The sequence below is a fragment of the Capra hircus genome, chromosome 14 (assembly GCF_001704415.2).
Source record: "Capra hircus breed San Clemente chromosome 14, ASM170441v1, whole genome shotgun sequence".
Lineage (NCBI taxonomy): Eukaryota > Metazoa > Chordata > Mammalia > Artiodactyla > Bovidae > Capra > Capra hircus.
The window spans coordinates 20,974,481-20,992,556 of NC_030821.1; the positions used below are offsets into that span (position 1 = coordinate 20,974,481).

At 38.9% G+C, this 18,076-nt stretch overlaps 1 protein-coding gene across 2 annotated transcripts in view; it reads left to right on the plus strand.

The window, feature by feature from the left end:
• Positions 1-18,076, plus strand: part of FZD6 (frizzled class receptor 6) — a 36,750-nt gene that overhangs the window by 15,463 nt on the left and 3,211 nt on the right. For both annotated transcript variants that reach the window (XM_018058333.1, XM_018058332.1), the window contains exons 3-5: positions 9,506-9,702; positions 13,216-14,233; positions 16,629-16,777. In XM_018058333.1, the coding sequence (XP_017913822.1) occupies positions 9,506-9,702; positions 13,216-14,233; positions 16,629-16,777 (1,364 nt within the window). The remainder of the gene's footprint in view (positions 1-9,505; positions 9,703-13,215; positions 14,234-16,628; positions 16,778-18,076) is intronic.

The following is an 18,076-nucleotide window of genomic DNA, read 5'->3' on the forward strand; positions in this document are numbered from 1 at the left end:
AGAAGGAAATGGCAACCCACTCCAGTGTTCTTGCCTGGAGAATCCCAGGGACGGGGAAGCCTGGTGGGCTGCCGTCTGTGGGGTCACACAGAATCAGACACGACTGAAGCAACTTAGCAGTAGCAGCAGCAAAAGGTACATGTGTTAGTTTCATTTTGTCCATCCAGGACAATAATAGTTCTAAAGTGCTGACCCTCAATTTATTTATAGCTCTTGGGTTAGAAGACTTAAACACAGTGTGTTTTAATTCTTTCCATCATAAGATTCAATTTCCAGAGACTCAGAATTTGTAGGAACTAGGCTGTCTTGGGACAGCAAACAAAGAGGTAACTACCACGAGTTGCTCATGCCTCCCCTGTTCCACCCCAGTCCCAGAAGAGGATACCCACACAAGCTGGGCATTCTCCCCCTCGGGACAGAGAAAATGGATAAAGTACTCTACTGTTTGCTCTCCAGCAAGCTCCTGTTACGTGGTTTAGGCTTCAGGATCATTCAAATAAGTATCAAATTCAGCATCATTCAAATAAGAGAGATGCAGTGTATCTCCCTTATTTCCCTCATAGCTCAGTTGGTAAAGAATCTGTTTGCAATGCAGAAGACCCCAGTTCAATTCCTGGGTTGGGAAGATCTGCTGGAAAAGGAATAGCCTACCCACTCCAGTATCCTTGGGCTTCCCTTTTGGCTCAGCTGGTAAAGAATCGGCCTACAATGCGGGAGACCTGGGTACAATCCCTGGGTTGGGAAGATCCCCTGGAGAAGAGAAAGGCTACCCACTCCAGTATTCTGGCTTGGAAAATTCCATGAACTATACTGTCCAAGGGGTCACAAAGGGTTGTACACGACTGAGCAACTTTCAGTGTATAATCATGGCAGTCCTCTCTTTGCTCAGTCACTTGCCCCATCAGGGCAAGGTGAACTCTGCACTGGTCCAAAGTCCTCCACAGCTCTTGTCCTCTAATAGTTTGGCATGCCTTTAAACCAGACTTGTTAATTGCAATGTACTCCTTGGAAGGAAAGTTATGACCAACCTAGATAGCATATTAAAAAGCAGAGACATTACTTTGCCAACAAAGGTCTGTCTAGTCAAGGCTGTGGTTTTTCCAGTGGTCATATATGGATGTGAGAGTTGGACTATAAAGAAAGCTGAGCGCCGAAGAATTGATGCTCTTGAACTGTGGTATTAGAGAAGACTCTTGAGAGTCCCTTGGACTGCAAGGAGATCCAACCAGTCCATCCTAAAGGAGATCAGTCCTGAGTGTTCATTGGAAGGAATGATGCTAAAGCTGAAACTCCAATACTTTGGCTACCTCATGCGAAGAAGCTGAACTCATTGGAAAAGACCCTGATGATGGGAGGGATTGGGGGCAGGAGGAGAAGGGGATGACAGAGGATGAGATGGCTGGATGGCATCACCGACTCGATGGACATGAGTTTGGGTAAACTCTGGGAGTCGGTGATGGACAGGGAGGCCTGGCGTGCTGCGATTCATGGGGTCGCAAAGAGTTGGACATGACTGAGCGACTGAACTGAACTGAATGACATCTCATATTTACTTACTAATTTTTTTGTCTACTTGGTCTTTCATTTACGAGGAACTATGCATTGAAATTTCCCATTGTGATCATGGAATTATCCACTTCTCCATGTAGATTTGTTGCTTTGCATTTTGTATATTTTGTGCCATTTTATTAGGTTAATGCAGTGCTCAGCAGTGTATTTTAAAGTTTATCTGTTGCAGTTTGTCTGGAATCTGAATGTTTTGTGGCCAGAGATGTTTAATTGGTCACAGTGCTAAAAGTAGAAGTCTTCATTCTCCTTTTGATTTTTCAGAGATATCGCAGTGTTCATAGTTCACTGATGAGACCCTTTCCCTATTTTTTGGGTAGCTATAGATTTTCTATTTTATCTTTAAACATTTTCTCACATTTCAGTGGCATTTGGAAAGAAAGAATGTATTATATAAGATCAGTGCATTCCCCCTTGATTCAGATTTTTCATCTTACTCTACATGTTCTCTTTGGATAATTTCATTCAGTCGTTTTAGTTACCATTTTTATAATGATGACTTGTAAATCTGTAACCTTAACCTAATCTCTTACCTGCAGAGCTCTTTTTATTTAACTTCCTGTTAGTAGATATAGACACTCACTTGTCCCATGGGCAATTCTTACTGTCCATCAATAGGAGAATGGATAAGCAAATTTTGATATAGCCATACAATAGAGTGTTTGTGTTAATCTCTCAGTCGTGTCCAATTCTTTGCAATCCTTTGAACTGTAGCCTGCCAGGCTCCTCTGTCCATGGAACTTTCCAGACAAGAATACTGGAATGAGCTGCCATTCCCTTCTCCAGGAGAACTTTCAGACGCAGGGATCAAACTCAGTTCTCCTGCATTGCTGGCAGATTCTTTATCATCCATCAGGAAGCCCAGTACAGTAGAGAACTACTCGGCAGTTGTAAAGAATGAAGTGTTGATGTACACAACAATGTGATGAATCTCGAAATGATGCTAAGGGAAAGAAGCCAGACAAAAAAGAATATATACTGTATGATTCCCTTCATGTAAAATTCTAGAAAAATACCACTCTATAGTGATAGAAAACAGATCAGTGATTGCCAGGGAAGGTTATGGCTGGGAGAGGGGGTGTTGATGAGAGAGGGGATAGGAGGGAGGGATTACCAACATGCAAGAGGAAACTTCTGGATGGATAAATTGGTACGTTGATTATGGCAATGATTTCAAAACCTATCAAAGAATGCACTTTATACATGTTCAGTTTATCATATATCAATTACACCTGAATAAAGTTGGGAAAAAACCCTCAGAATTAAGGACTTTTAACAGGAAAACAGCAATCCTTGCCCACTGTTCTCTATCTCCACCCAATCCTCCTCCCTCCTGGCAGGTGCTTTGAGCTCTTTGGGGTATTCCCCTGCTACGTAGGCCATATTCTACCTAATATGCTTAGTTTGTTGTTTATTGATGTATCAGTTTACAACTTCAGGCAGTATCTGTTCAGTCTTTCAGTCTTTCCTCCATTATGGTAGTTGATAATTTACTTATTTTATTCTTCCACTTTTATTTCTCTCAACCTAATACAGTATGATACCCTGCTGAATTAAGTAGTATACTTTGATTACACTTACTTCTGTAGTACCTATGCCCCCCCCACCTCCTCCTGTTAATCCCCCCGCCCCTCCCCCCAGTTAATGCAGCATTTGCATCTCTCCCCATTTGCTTTGTTTCCTGTGTACCTATGGCTGATTTTTTTCAGATGTTCCAGCAGACTTGTTAGACATATAGCAGTAATTATCCCAGGTGCTGAGAGCATCATATAATCTGTCAGCTCCAGTCCCCCACTTCCGGCCCCTTGGAGGTCTTCCTCCTTCAGCTGTCTGTCTGTCCTCTTATCAGTACGCTCTGGCTGCTTGGTTTAGATTCTCAGTGGTGGTACTGTGGCTTCCTCTTGCCATTCTTAGTGTTGGGTCTACTAATTCCCGAGTCCCGTGTCATTTTCCTTCCTGATTTATTCATATACTCCTTCAGTTGGTTTTAGGAATACTATATCCTCTAGTTGCTTCCTTAAAAGGCATATTTGAAAGGTAAAAATTTGCTTCCTCACAGGGCCCAAAAGATCATTATTCTACTGTCAGCTAAATGTTTGGTTGGGTGTAGAATTCTAAATTGAAAGTAATGCTCCTTCCGAATTTTATGAATTATTTCTGCATTGTCTTCTAACATCTGATATTATCAAATATTCAGAATTTAATTCCTTTGCATGTGGGCTATTTTTTTCCAGCTGGAAATATTTATGATCTTTTCTTCATCTTGATGGTTTGAAATTTTTTGACATGCCTTGTCATTGTTCATTCATTGCTCTGAATAGTTATTATTTGTTCAATAAATATTTATAGATAAATCACTCTACACTCACACAAATGGTTCTGGGCACTGTGGATACAGCAGTAAAAAAAAAACAAAATCCCTTCCCTTTTGGAATTTACCTTCTGACAGTGAAGGCAGAAATAAACTAGAGAATATATCAGTCAGTTCAGTTGCTCAGTCATGTCCAACTCTTTCCAGTGCCATGGACTGCAGTATGCCAGGCCTCCCTGTCCATCACCAACTCTTGGAGCTTGTGCAGACTCAGGTCCATCGAGTCAGTGATGCCATCCAACCATCTCACCCTCTGTCGTCCCCTTCTCCTCCTGCCTTCAATCTTTCTCAGCATCGGGATCTTTTCCAATGAGTCAGTTCTTCGCGTCAGGTGGCCAAAGTATTGGAGTTTCAGTTTCAGCATTAGTCCTTCCAATGAATATTTAGGACTGATTTCCTTTAGGATTGACTGGTTTCATCTCCCTGGAGTCCAAGGGACTCTCAAGAGTCTTCTCCAGCACGACAGTTCAAAAGCATCAATTCTTTGGCACTCAGCCTTCTTTATAGTCCAACCCTCACATCCATACATGACTACTGGAAAAGCCATGGCTTTGACTAGACAGACCTTTGTCAGCAAAATAATGTCTCTGCTTTTTAATATGCTGTCTAAGTTGGTCATAGCTTTTCTTCCAGGGAGCAAGCGTCTTTTAATTTCATGGCTGCAGTCACCATCTGCAGTGATTTGGGAGTCCAAAAATAAACTAGAGAATATATAAAACTGGTACTATAATGAGATGTCTGATAATGATAAGGACTATAAAGAAATATAAAACATAGTAATAAACCAGAGAAAGACGGTATAATTTTTATGTAGGGCTGGCAGGGTATGCCTCTCTGAGGTAACAGTTGAGCCAAGACACAAGCTGTGACTACCTGGAGGAAAAATGTTCCAGATGAAGAGAAAAGCAAATGCAGGATCCTGACGTATACATGGAATGCTGAGAGGCAGAAAGCCAGTCTGGTGGCAGTGGAGTAAGAGAAAGAGTTAGAAGGTGAAACTGAAGACATAGCCAAGGGTCAGGGAACTTAAGGCCTTATAGGACTTAACAAGGACTTTGAATTTTTTTTTCCTTTGGAGTCTTTCGGGCAAGGATAAATTTGCATTTTAAAGAATCAGAGAAATTGTAAGATTAGCAAGTGGTAAGTAGTGAGACCTGTTGTTGTTTGGTTGCTCAACTCTTTTGCGACCCCATGGATTAGCACGCCAGGCTCCTCTGTCCCTCAGATTTACCAGGCAAGAATACTAGAGTGGGCAGCCATTCCCTTCCTTCTCCGGGGATCTTCGTGTTGCAGTGATCGAACCTTCCTCTCCGAGACCCCTTCTTAAGAAGCTGGTTCTTTACCGCTGAGCCACCAGGGAAGCCCAGTGAGACCTGTCAGGACTATTTCAGTAGTCTAGGTGAAATATACACTGGCTTAGATGTAGTAACTTAATAACGGTGAGTCCATATAGGCAAAGCTATGGTTTTTCCAGTAGTAATGTGAGAGTTGGACCATAAAGAAGGCTGAGCGCCGAAGAATTGATACCTTCGAACTGTGATGCTAGAGAAGACTCTTGAGAGTCCCTTGGACTGCAGGGAGATGAAACCAGTCAATCCTAAAAGAAATCAGTCCTAAATATTCTTTGGAAGGACTAATGCTGAAACTGAAATGCCAATTCTTTGGCCACCTGATGCGAAGAGCCGACTCATTGGAAGAGACCCTGATGCTGGGAAAGATTGAAGGCAGAAGGAGAAGGGGACAGAAGAGGATGAGATGGTTAGATGGCATCACTGATTCAATGGACATGAGTTTGAGCAAGCTCTGGGAGATGGTGAAGGACAGGGAGGCCTGGCGTGCTGCAGTCCATGGGGGTTGCAAATAGTCGGACACAACTGAGTGATTGAACAACAACAGCAACAAATGGTCACATTTGAGATGTATTCTGAAGGGAGAGCCAATGGATTTGCTGATGGATTGGCTATGGAGTGAGGAAAGGAGAGGACTAGAGGATGAATCTTTGGATTCTTGGCTTGAGTAACTTGGCGAATGGTGGCACTAGCTCACTGAGATGGGAGACTAAGGCAGTGTTTGGCGGATAGGGGGCAGTGGGTTTGAGTTGTGTTTTTGACGTGTTAGGTTTGAGATGCATGTTGACACCAAGTGGAGTTGTCCAGAAGGCAAATGGTCATTCAAGTCTAGGATTCACAGGCGAGATAGAGGCCAGAAATTGTGAATCCTTCATGGAGAGATGGTGTTTAGTACCGTGATTCTGGATTTGTTTCTCCTGAGGAGTTGGGTATACAGAGAGTAGACAGAGGTCTGAGGAGTGAGCCCTGGAGTGCTTCAGTCTTTCCAGTTGGGGAATGGAAGAAATCAGAAGAGGAATGGAAGAAATATCAGAAGAATGAGATCCACAGAAATTCAGGAAAATCCATGTTATAGAAGTCAGTTGAAAAAAGTATCTCAGGAGGAGGGCAGGATCTACTGTGTCAAATGTTAAGAGTTGAGTAGAATGAGGACTCAGAATTGACCATTGGATTTGACAATCTGAAGTTTATTGGTATCTCTGACAAGCAGTTTCACTGAAGTATGCAGACAAAACCAGACTGGAGAGTGGGCTCAAAAGGAAATGGAAAAGCAGAACTGAAGAAAGTGGGTAAAGATAACTATTTTCAGGTTTTTTGTTTGTTTGTTTTTTATAAAGAGGAAGAAAAAAAAAGAAATGATACCTGAGTTGGAGTGGGAATGTGGAGTCAAGGAAAGATTTTTTTTTAATGGTTAGCGATAATAGAGTAAGATTGTATGATGGAATCACTGTAGCAGAGGGGGGAAATTATTGCAAGAATAGGAGACCATTACCAGAGGAAAGTCCTTGATTAGAAAAGTGGGAAGGGGTCCAGTGTACAAATGCAAGACTTGGTTATGAGTTCAAGCTGTTCAACCATTGAAACAGTAGAAGAGAGAGAATATGGATAAAGTCGGTTAGGTTTGGTACCTTTTGTGAGCGGTTAAGGAAATTATCTTCTGGTTATTTCTGACTTTTCAGTGAACTAGGAATCAAGTCATCACCTGAGAAGAGAACGTAGAAGAGTTGACTGACATTTTAGCCCAGACATGTTTTAGAAGCGGGATTGCAATGTGCTGCCAACCTTTCCAGTGTGGAAACTGGCATCCTCCTGTTCTGAAAAATATTCTTAATTTCTTTATTTGATTGTCACCCCAATCCCATCTTCCTCATTTATTTCTGTAAGTCCTTTAGTCAGGAGTTGGACGCTCGGACTGGTATTCCTATGGGCTGTCTCTTCTTTCAGCTTTATCTTCTAGTGCTTCTATAGAGTTTTTAATTTCAGCTATCTTATTTTAAAATTTTCCTTACCATCTTATTCTTTTTAATGGAAGCAGTAGCTTCTCATTTAACTTACCAAGCTTCTTGTTTGTTTTGTGGTTTGTTTTCTTCTCTTCCCTGGATAATCTGTTTCCTCCACATTTCATTTTATCTGCTTGCTTATTTTAGTTTCTGTCCTTCGTGGTGTTTTCTGCAGATGCCTGATGATGCCTGGCTGTGCAGTATGTTTGTGTGGGGCACTGAGAAGCTCTGTGTGAGTGAATGGGCCTTGTTACTGGTGGGCTTCATAGTGAGGTGAGCTCGAGGTCAACTAGCTTTTCCATTGTCAGTGTGTAGAGGTCTTTTCTCCAAAGCTGTTGGGTTTTTTCCAAAGTTGGGGGATGCTAGGTATCTGCCGGTTTGCCGGCCTTTGGGAAACAGAGCAGGAGAAGGTGAGGGCTTCCTGTTTCCACAGGCAGCCTGTTCCTCAGTTCCTCCCTTCACTGTGGATCGTGCTTTTGCCCTGCTCTGTGCCTGATACCCAAGTGCCGAACGTCTAGTTCCATCTCTTCTGGAAACAGCCTTGGTAGGATGCAGTGGTCATCTGGCTGCCTGGTAGGGGTTGGGGTGGTGACATGGTGAGGAACTAACGTGTAAATGGTCCTCCAGTTGTAGCCTTTTATGCCACTCTGTGCTTCAAAGAACTGAGACTCTCAGATTCTTTAGGGCAAATGAATCAGCTCATCCTCGTGTGAATCCCTCCATTCCAGCTTTGTCCCATTAAGCCACTTACCACTCCTCTAGTAGCTTTCTGTCGCTCAAGGTTTGGGGCTTTCCTTTTTGTTGTTTTGTTTCCTTTTTGTTCTTTGGAGGACTCTAATATGCTAAAGTAGTCTCTCTTGTTCGCTTACTAGTGGGTCTGTCCTGTTAGTAAGGAAGCAGGGAGGGGGGAAAGGAGATAACCATGTGTGCTCAGCCTACCGTGTTCTTCCAGAACCTAGCCACACTCCCTAAAGGGTGAGAGTCACAACAACTACATTTCTTGAGTACTTCATACCAGACTCTGTTCTAAGCGCCTTCCATTCATTAACTTTGTATTCATAACAATCGTGTGTGTGTGTGTGTGTATGTGTGTGTGTTAGTCACTCAGTCGTGCCCACCTCTTTGCCATCCCACAGACTGTAGCCCACCAGGTTCCTCTGTCTGTGGAATTCTCCAGGCAAGAATACTGGAGTGGGTTGCCATTCCCTTCTCCAGGGGATCTTCCCGACCCAGGAACTGAACCCGGGTCTTCTGCATTGCAGGCAGATGCTTTACCATCTAAGCCACTAGGTTGAATATTTATTGAGTATGTAACTATATGCTCAATGCTGTTCTAAGCGCTTTACATTTATTAACCTTGTATTCATAACAGTCTTGTGAGATAAGTACTATTACTATTGCCATTTTACAGATGAAGAAACTAAGGCACAGTGACTTTAAGTAACCTGCCAGAGTTATAAAACTAGTAAATGTGGAGCTAGCATTCAAACACAGCTGTCAGACTGTAGACATCTCCTGCTCACAATTCTCCTAGGATCCCACTCCTTCTTTTATAATCCAAGCAAGTTAGCATGTCATCTGTGCTCTCTGTGATCAGGTCAAGGAACCTCTTCAGTCTCCTCTCTGTCTACTCCATCCTTGACTTCAAGTCTTTGACCTTGTAATCTAGTCATAGTGAACTTCTTTCCCTGAATCCACCATATTCTTATGATCCTCATGCCGTTTTTCATGCTGTTCCTTCCACCCCAAACATTCCTTTATTCTCCAGTATGCTCAGTATAGTGATAGGATATCTTAAGATATACTTGCATGCATGCCCAGTCATGTCTGACTCTTTGCAACCCCATGGACTATCACCCACCAGGCTCCTCTGTGCATGCAATTTTCCATTCTAGACTACTGGAGTGGGTTGCCATTTCCTCCTCCAGGGAGCATATGCTTATAAATTGAATATTTGCATAATTTATTTCATCTACCAATCAACTCATACTTTTGTTTTAACCCTAATGTCTGCTTGAAAATGCATAATTGTATAAATTAATATTCCACTGTGTATGAAGGGTTCTTATGTCTAATTAAACACTTATCTCCTCAGATTTGATTGTATTGAGAGTGAGATTTAAAATTCTTTTGGAGTCTAAGTGAAAAACTATATGCTAAAAAATTCATTTGTTGTATTAAAATGTTTTCTAACCTTCTCTTATTGTTTTTTTTAATAGATTTTTCTTCCTCTTGCAAATCTGGAATGTTCACCAAATGTTGAAACTTTCCTTTGCAAAGCTTTTGTACCAACCTGCACTGAACAAATTCATGTGGTTCCACCCTGTCGGAAATTCTGTGAGAAAGTGTATTCTGATTGCAAGAAGTTAATGGACACTTTTGGGATCCGATGGCCTGAGGAACTTGAATGTGATAGGTAAATTATGTTTTCAGCTGAAAGCTACTGATGATATTTTCATATTGGTATTAATTTTCAAGAATGTTAGTGACAAACTTTCATTATTTGTCAATGACTGTTTATTGCACACTTAATGTATGTTAGGCACTTGTATATGAGCACTGTACACCGTGGTGAGCAAAACCAGACTTGGTTCTTGTTTTTAGAGAACTTACAGTGGGGTGGGAGGAATAGAGAGTAATCAAATCAGCATAAAATTAAATGCAAAATTTAGTTCAGTTCAGTTCAGTTGCTCAGTTGTGTCCGACTCTGCGACCCCATGAATCGCAGCACGCCACGCCTCCCTGTCCATCACCAACTCCCACAGTTCACTCAAACTCACATCCATCGAGTCAGTGATACCATCCAGCCATCTCATCCTCTGTCGTCCCCTTCTCCTCCTGCCCCCAATCTCTCCCAGCATCAGAGTCTTTTCCAATGAGTCAGCTCTTCGCATGAGGTGGCCAAAGTACTGGAGTTTCAGCTTCAGCATCGTTCCCTCCAAAGAAATGCCAGGGCTGATCTCCTTCAGAATGGACTGGTTGGATCTCCATGCAGTCCAAGGGACTCTCAAGAGTCTTCTCCAACACCACAGTTCAGAAGCATCAATTCTTCGGTGCTCAGCTTTCTTCACACTCCAACTCTCACATCCATACATGACTACTGGAAAAACCATAGCCTTGACTACACGGACCTTTGTTGGCAAAGTAATGTCTCTGCTTTTCAATATGCTGTCTAGGTTGGTCATAACTTTTCTTCCAAGGAGTAAGCGTCTTTTAATTTCATGGCTGCAGTCACCATCTGCAGTGATTCTGGAGCCCAAAAAAGTAAAGTCTGACACTGTTTCCACTGTTTCCTCATCTATTTCCCATGAAGTGATGGGACCAGATGCCATGATCTTTGTTTTCTGAATGTTGAGCTTTAAGCCAACTTAAACACTCTCCACTTTCACTTTCATCAAGAGGGTTTTTAACTCCTCTTCACTTTCTGCCATAAGGGTGGTGTCATCTGCATATCTGAGGTTCTTGATATTTCTCCCCGCAAACTTGATTCCAGCTTGTGTTTCTTCCAGTCCAGTGTTTCTCATGATGTACTCTGCATATAAGTTAAATAAGCAGGGTGACAATATACAGCCTTGACGTACTCCTTTTCCTATTTGGAGCCAGTCTGTTGGAGTTACACCTCTGCTAATACAATGAGTGAGGGTGCACAGTTCTTTGAGAATGAATGAAGATGCCTTTGCTCTAAACTAGGGGGAAACGGGCATTATTATCAACTCATGGACCTTTCTGCATATGTCTTGATTAATTACTTTATCTGCTAATCTTTAGACATTGGAAGCCTGTAATTCGAAATATTCTACTGACATAATGAGACCTCATATAATCTGGGAACGATGGTGACGGTTCTCTTTTTGTTTCTTTATCCATAGACTAAAGAAATTCTAGAGCCTTTGTGGAACTCATACACTTCTGCTAGATGCATAATCACTTTCTAGAACAACTGATAATACATAGTAAAGTGAAGGTGTTCTTACTGTACATCTTAGGAAATCCCCTTATATGGAAACTTTTCCCCAAATAAGGAATCATATGCAAGAATACTTATTGTAGCATTACCCATAATTTTTTTAAATGAGAAAAAGTCTGGGGGCTTCCCTGGTGGTCCACTAGTTAAGAATTTGCCTTGCAGTGCAAGGAGCAGTGGTCTGGGAAGATACTCCATGCCACACAGCAGCTAAGTCCATGCACCGCAATTACTGGCCCCACACCCTGGAGCCCATGAGCTGCAACTACCGAAGCCCATGTGCCCAGAGCCTGTGCTCTTCAGCAAGAGAAGCCCCCACACCAACAAAGAGTAGCCCTCACACACTGAGACTAGAGAAAGCCCTCGCGAGCAACAAAGAACCATCACAGCAAAAAAAAAAATAAAAGATTTTTTTAAATGAGAAAAAGTCTGAAAGTCCATTGTAAGAATAAGTAAGCTGTGATGTACTTACACACTAGAATACTGCCATACAGTTATGAGTGTGGTTGACGTACATCTGTCAATATAGATAAATCTAAAAGTTATAATATAATAAAAATATAATAAATATAATATGTAATATATATTATTATATATAATATAATAATATAATAAAATATATTAAAAAGTATGATATATACAGCACTATGTCAAAAAAGTTCAAAATCTGTAAAACAATACTGCATAACATTATAGTTGGAAAAAACATAGTAAGGGAGGGGAAATAAAAACTGAACTTGTAGTAATGAATACTTTGGAAGAGAGAGCAAAGAGAATAGGACCAGAAAGGGGTCCCAACTGTATCTGTAATAAAGTAAAACCTTTTAAAAAAACTAGTAGATACATCCATGTTTTTATATGGGCATACATTTTATTATTTTCTATTCTTTCTAAGGCATATTTAAAATGTGTTCTCCTTTAAAACCTCCACTAATTTCTTTTTTTTTTTAATTTTTAAATTTTTTGGCCATGTGGTATGTGGGATCTTAGTTCCCCGACCAGGGATCAAACCCATGTCCCCTGTGTTGGAAGCATGAATCGTAACCACTGGACCCACCAGGGAGGTCCTCCACTAATTCCTAAACCATGTAGCTCCTCCAAAATAATCCTGGTGTGTAGAAACTCAGTGATAAAGTTCTGCACAAAGCAGAAATATCGCTTGCATCATTCTGGACTGCTCTGAACAACGGAGGCAAATAACCATACCTCAACAAAATGGTGATGTGAGTTCAGCTGGTCCTCAGCCTTCCTCTTGGTGATCTTCTTGCCCTTCTTTATAAACTTAGAGATCACTTGAGCTTTGTCTTCTCCATCCAGGAAATGATCTCATTTCATTCAATTTAATTGTCATCACCTTACTGTGTGGCTGATCTACTTTGCTTATGGATGTTAAAAAAGAAAAATTTATTTCCCCAAGACTTATATTTCAAAATATTTCAAACAGATAAGCCAGCATCTTTTTGTCTAGAGACTACCAATCAAGATAAATCCTTTCTTAAACACTTAGCCTTGAAATCAGAATTTATTTAACAGTTATTAATTGATTGTTTTCCAAGTAAGGGAGTTTTCATGTTCATGTGCCTGATACTTAATATTTATGGTAGTGTATTGGGGCCCAATTAACAACTACAATTTTTTAGTCAATTTCAAAACTTCCTTCCCAACTGTAAACCTGTATCTGCTTAAGGTTGTATGTCTCCCCATCAGTTATGAATGCATTAGAAGGGACATCCCTGGCAGCCCAGTGTTTAAGAGTCCATGCTGCCAATAAAGCAGGTGTGGGTTCAATCCCTGGTCAGGGAACTAAGATTCCACATGCTGTGTGGCTGGGCCAAAAGATTTTAAAATGATAATAAAAGAATTTTAAAATGAATGCATAAGGAACATTTTATAGTTGTGAAGTATAGCATTAAAATAGTAACGCAAAAATGTTGGCTTCTTTTATTTTTTGTTAAATCTTTACAGATTACAGTACTGTGATGAGTCTGTTCCTGCAACTTTTAACCCACATACAGAGCTTCTTGATCCTCAAAAGAAATCAGAACAAATCCGAAGAGACATTGGATTTTGGTGTCCAAGGCATCTGAAGACTTCTGGGGGACAAGGCTATAAGTTTCTGGGAATTGACCAATGTGCACCTCCATGCCCCAACATGTATTTTAAAAGTGATGAGCTAGAGTTTGCAAAAAGTTTTATTGGAATAGTTTCAATATTTTGTCTCTGTGCAACCCTTTTCACATTCCTTACTTTTTTAATTGATGTTAGAAGATTCAGATACCCAGAGCGACCTATTATATATTACTCTGTCTGTTATAGCATTGTATCTCTTATGTACTTTATCGGATTCTTGCTAGGCAACAGCACAGCGTGCAATAAGGCAGACGAGAAACTGGAACTTGGTGACACGGTGGTTCTAGGCTCTCAAAATAAGGCTTGCACCATTTTGTTCATGTTTTTGTATTTTTTCACCATGGCTGGCACTGTGTGGTGGGTGATGCTTACCATTACTTGGTTCTTAGCTGCTGGCAGAAAATGGAGCTGTGAGGCCATTGAACAAAAAGCAGTGTGGTTTCATGCTGTTGCATGGGGAATACCAGGTTTTCTCACCATTATGCTTCTTGCCATGAACAAAGTTGAAGGAGACAACATTAGTGGCGTCTGCTTTGTCGGCCTTTATGACCTGGATGCTTCTCGCTACTTCGTCCTCTTGCCACTGTGCCTTTGTGTGTTTGTCGGGCTGTCTCTCCTCTTAGCTGGCATTATTTCCTTAAATCACGTTCGACAAGTTATACAACATGATGGCCGGAACCAAGAGAAACTGAAGAAGTTTATGATTCGAATTGGAGTCTTCAGTGGCCTGTATCTTGTGCCATTAGTAACTCTCCTGGGATGCTACGTCTACGAGCAAGTAAACAGGATTACCTGGGAGATAACTTGGGTCTCTGACCACTGTCGTCAGTACCATATCCCATGTCCTTATCAGGTAAAAGCTATCATTTGTATTATTTCGCTATTTAATTTTAACATGGCATTCCCTGGAAATATCTTTGAATTCATCATGAAGCTAAAATTAGATTTCAGGTGAGAAAATGCAATAGAGGGAAATGTTCCCTAGGCATCAGTTGAAACGGGGATGAGTGTCTTAAGAGTTGTTTCTTCAAGTTTTAGCTTCAGTTACACTGATAGTAAAGTGCCTCCTTTAGCTGTTCTTTTAAAAATTAAGTTAGATTGCAAAGGCGGATGAATGGGAATGAAGAATAGAGTCAGGAGAACAGGTTCTTATTATATGGAGAAGAAAAGTAACTTTTGCTGAATTGGGAGTAGCTTTTAATTCTTTAGTTAGTTGAGAAAACCCTTATTTGGGTTTATAATAAGATGATATGTAATATATCATTTTATGTTTTACTCATATATACTTTTAAAAACAATTTTTGCCTAAACTATCCTGTCATTTCTTATGACAAAAGCACAATTAAAACAAAACATGATTTATGTGTTTGTGATACTTCTGATTAAAGTTGTGATTTTAAGATTTAAAAGTATCTGAAAATAGAAAATCTCTTAGAGCATTTTAGTTGAGTTTTTAAAATAGAAGCTTTGTGCTTTGTTTTTAATCGATTTTATAAATTTTTCTTGAATATCTATATATGGTACTGACTAATGTTGCTTGTGAGTGCTATATCATCACAGTGTATTAGATCAAGCAATGTATGGACTGAATTATTTTATGTAGTAATTTATATTCTAGAAAGTTACCGCACTGTAACAGTGAGACCTATTTTACATACTGATATGTGGGGATAATGGTTTTACCTGCCTTACAGCCTGTCCATAGTCTGTTATCCATCATCTGTTTTTACTATATAATCAATAAGGAAGTACTCTTAAAGTGATCCTGCCGTATTTTGTCCTAGATTGCTCATATTTTTGGCAAACGGGCGGGGGGGATGGCAACCATTACATACTGCTAAAAAGTGTAAGATATATGATGTTTTAAGATTATATTTCATGTAAAGAAAAACTGTATTAGAAGATAAAAGTGAAAAAATTCTAATCTTATAATGGGGAAGGACTTTATGATATAAAATTTATGAAAGAAAAGATTGCTAAATATAACTAAGGAAAATGTTTTTTTCAGATTCTGCATGGCAATAAAACCCACCATAATCAAAGTCAGGAGACCAGCTGGGAAATTTTATTCACACTTCACATCATAATGAAAGAGCTAATTTCCTCCTTACTTATAAAGGGTTCTTATAGATCAATAAGAAAAAAATTAACAATCTGGTATAAAAATGACAAAAGGATATGTCAAGAGGTCACAAAAAAGGAAAATAAAACAAGCTATTCTTAACATAAGAAAAATGCAAATTAAAATTATAATAAAATCATATTTCTGCTTATGACATGGCAAATGTGGTTTTATAACCACTGTATGGATGAAACTGTGGGAGAATACACGTTCTAGACTTTGCTGCTCAGTTAGTTCAACCTTCTGTGGAAAGAATTTTTATAATATCCGTTATTTAAGATGCACGTGCTCTTTGATCCTGTCCTTCTGGGACTTTATCAGTAGATCTGCTGACAGATCTGAGATATTACAGACATACAAAGATAGTCACTGTAACATTATTTGCAATGGCAATAGGGAATAACCTGAACATCTATTAGTAGGGGTAGTTGAATAAATTATAGTTCATTCACACAATGGAGCAGGCTTTAAAAAGAATGAAGTGTTTATTTACACTAATATAGAATGGTCTCCAAGAAATATTAGTAAGTGTAAAAAGAAAGATAAAATGCATAAGGTATAGTATTTTGATATTATATAACATTCTAAAAATATTTGAAAGTTTATGCTTGAAAGAAAAGTATGATTTAATTTTTATAAAATTTCCATATTTTTTTCATTTTACTGATGCTTACTTTGTTCTCACTAACCTAGTTTTTATAACATAAACATCAGTAGTACATAAAGACTCTGAAATAATATGCTGTTAAAAATGAGTTTAAATGTATTTTTTTAATAGATTATAGTTAAGGAAAATAGGTAAATATTGAGAGGCACATATTTTGGGAATTATAAGAGGCTGCTATACTTACAGGAAAAAGAATGCCAGATATCAAGCCAAGGATGTAAAGACATCCTTCCTAAATATATTTAATATGTTATTCCCTTTCTACTTATATATTTTGATAAAAGTTCTTTGATCAGAACTTCTATGAGGAATGTATTACACTTATATCACTATTCATTATGCTATATCAAACATTTCATAAGACCAACTGATTTATACTTTTGTTCAAGTTTTACATTAACTGTATAGATTTCTCTTTACTTTAAATTTATCACTGAAATTCTTCTTATTTATTTGTAGGCAAATACAGAAACTCGACCAGAACTGGCTTTATTTATGATAAAATATCTGATGACATTAATTGTTGGCATCTCTGCTGTCTTCTGGGTTGGAAGCAAAAAGACATGCACAGAATGGGCTGGATTTTTTAAACGAAATCGCAAGAAAGAGTAAGCATCTATTGAATTATGTGACATTGTTTTAAGATAAATAGATCAAATACCAAGGAACTATTCAAATCATCACTGTACCAGAGTTTCACTATATTGACTGTTCTTTCAAAGTCTTTTGAAAGTCTTGAAGTCTTTTTTCATGCAGAGAGATGCTTTATTTTAGTATTTGCTACAGTAGTCTTTGACATATACTATTCTATTGAAATATAAATACAAAGTTTGTAAAATATATATTTTCTTTCCATGGCTTATAATATATCCAATATTATTACTGCTATCATTGAATTCATTGTTTTGGGTTCAGCATTGTAAATAATTTTATCCTTTTTTATCAATGATAAAAGATGAAATGGGTCAAATATCAATATATATTAAGCAATATAGAATATGATTCAAATATGGTATATGATCATTACCTTTACTTTGCATTACACATAGTACTGACTTAACTTATTTGCCTTGTTTAAGATGGTAAAAATTTCAACTTGTGGAATATTCTTTAACAACATAGTAGACTTACATTTATGAATAGTTGATTTTATTATTTATATATGTTATAAATTGTGTACTATCAATGTAATACAGAGTTATTTAACTGTTTCCAGTTGGTTTGATTAGTGAGCATTTTTGTGATAAAAATTTTAGAACCTTTTTACAAATTAATTTTTGAAGCCTGAAGAATTCATTTAACTGGACTTTAATTTCTTTGAACGATTATTATATCTCTATCCCTGGTGGCTCAGACGGTAAAGACTCCACCTGCAATGTGGGAGACCTGGATTGGATCCCTGGGTCAGGAAGATCCCCTGGAGGAGGGCATGGCAAGCCACTCCAGTATTCTTGCCTGGAAAATTCCATGAACAGAGGAGCCTGGCAGGCTACATACAGTACATGGAGTCAGACACAACGGAGTGACTAAGCACATCCCATATTTATATGCCCACACTAACTTCCGAATAACTTGCTATAACTTGAATATTAGAAAGAAAGCAATTGTATTTAAGCAAAGACCATTAATTATATTCTATATTCTCTCTCTCTGGTTTACTTTCTTATTTTATATCTTTGTTTATGATACACATACAGATAATCCCCTACTTTATGCCAGTTTGAGTTTTTTTGCCCTCATCTTTTGATTTTGTGTATTTAATTTCCTTCTACTATTTATGGTGACAAAAGCCACCGACAGTGTATGCACAAAAGATTTCACTTCATGGCAATCTACTGATATCTCATAGTATTTATAATCCTAGATTTTTATAAATAATGTAAATCATATAGACTCTAACTTGAATG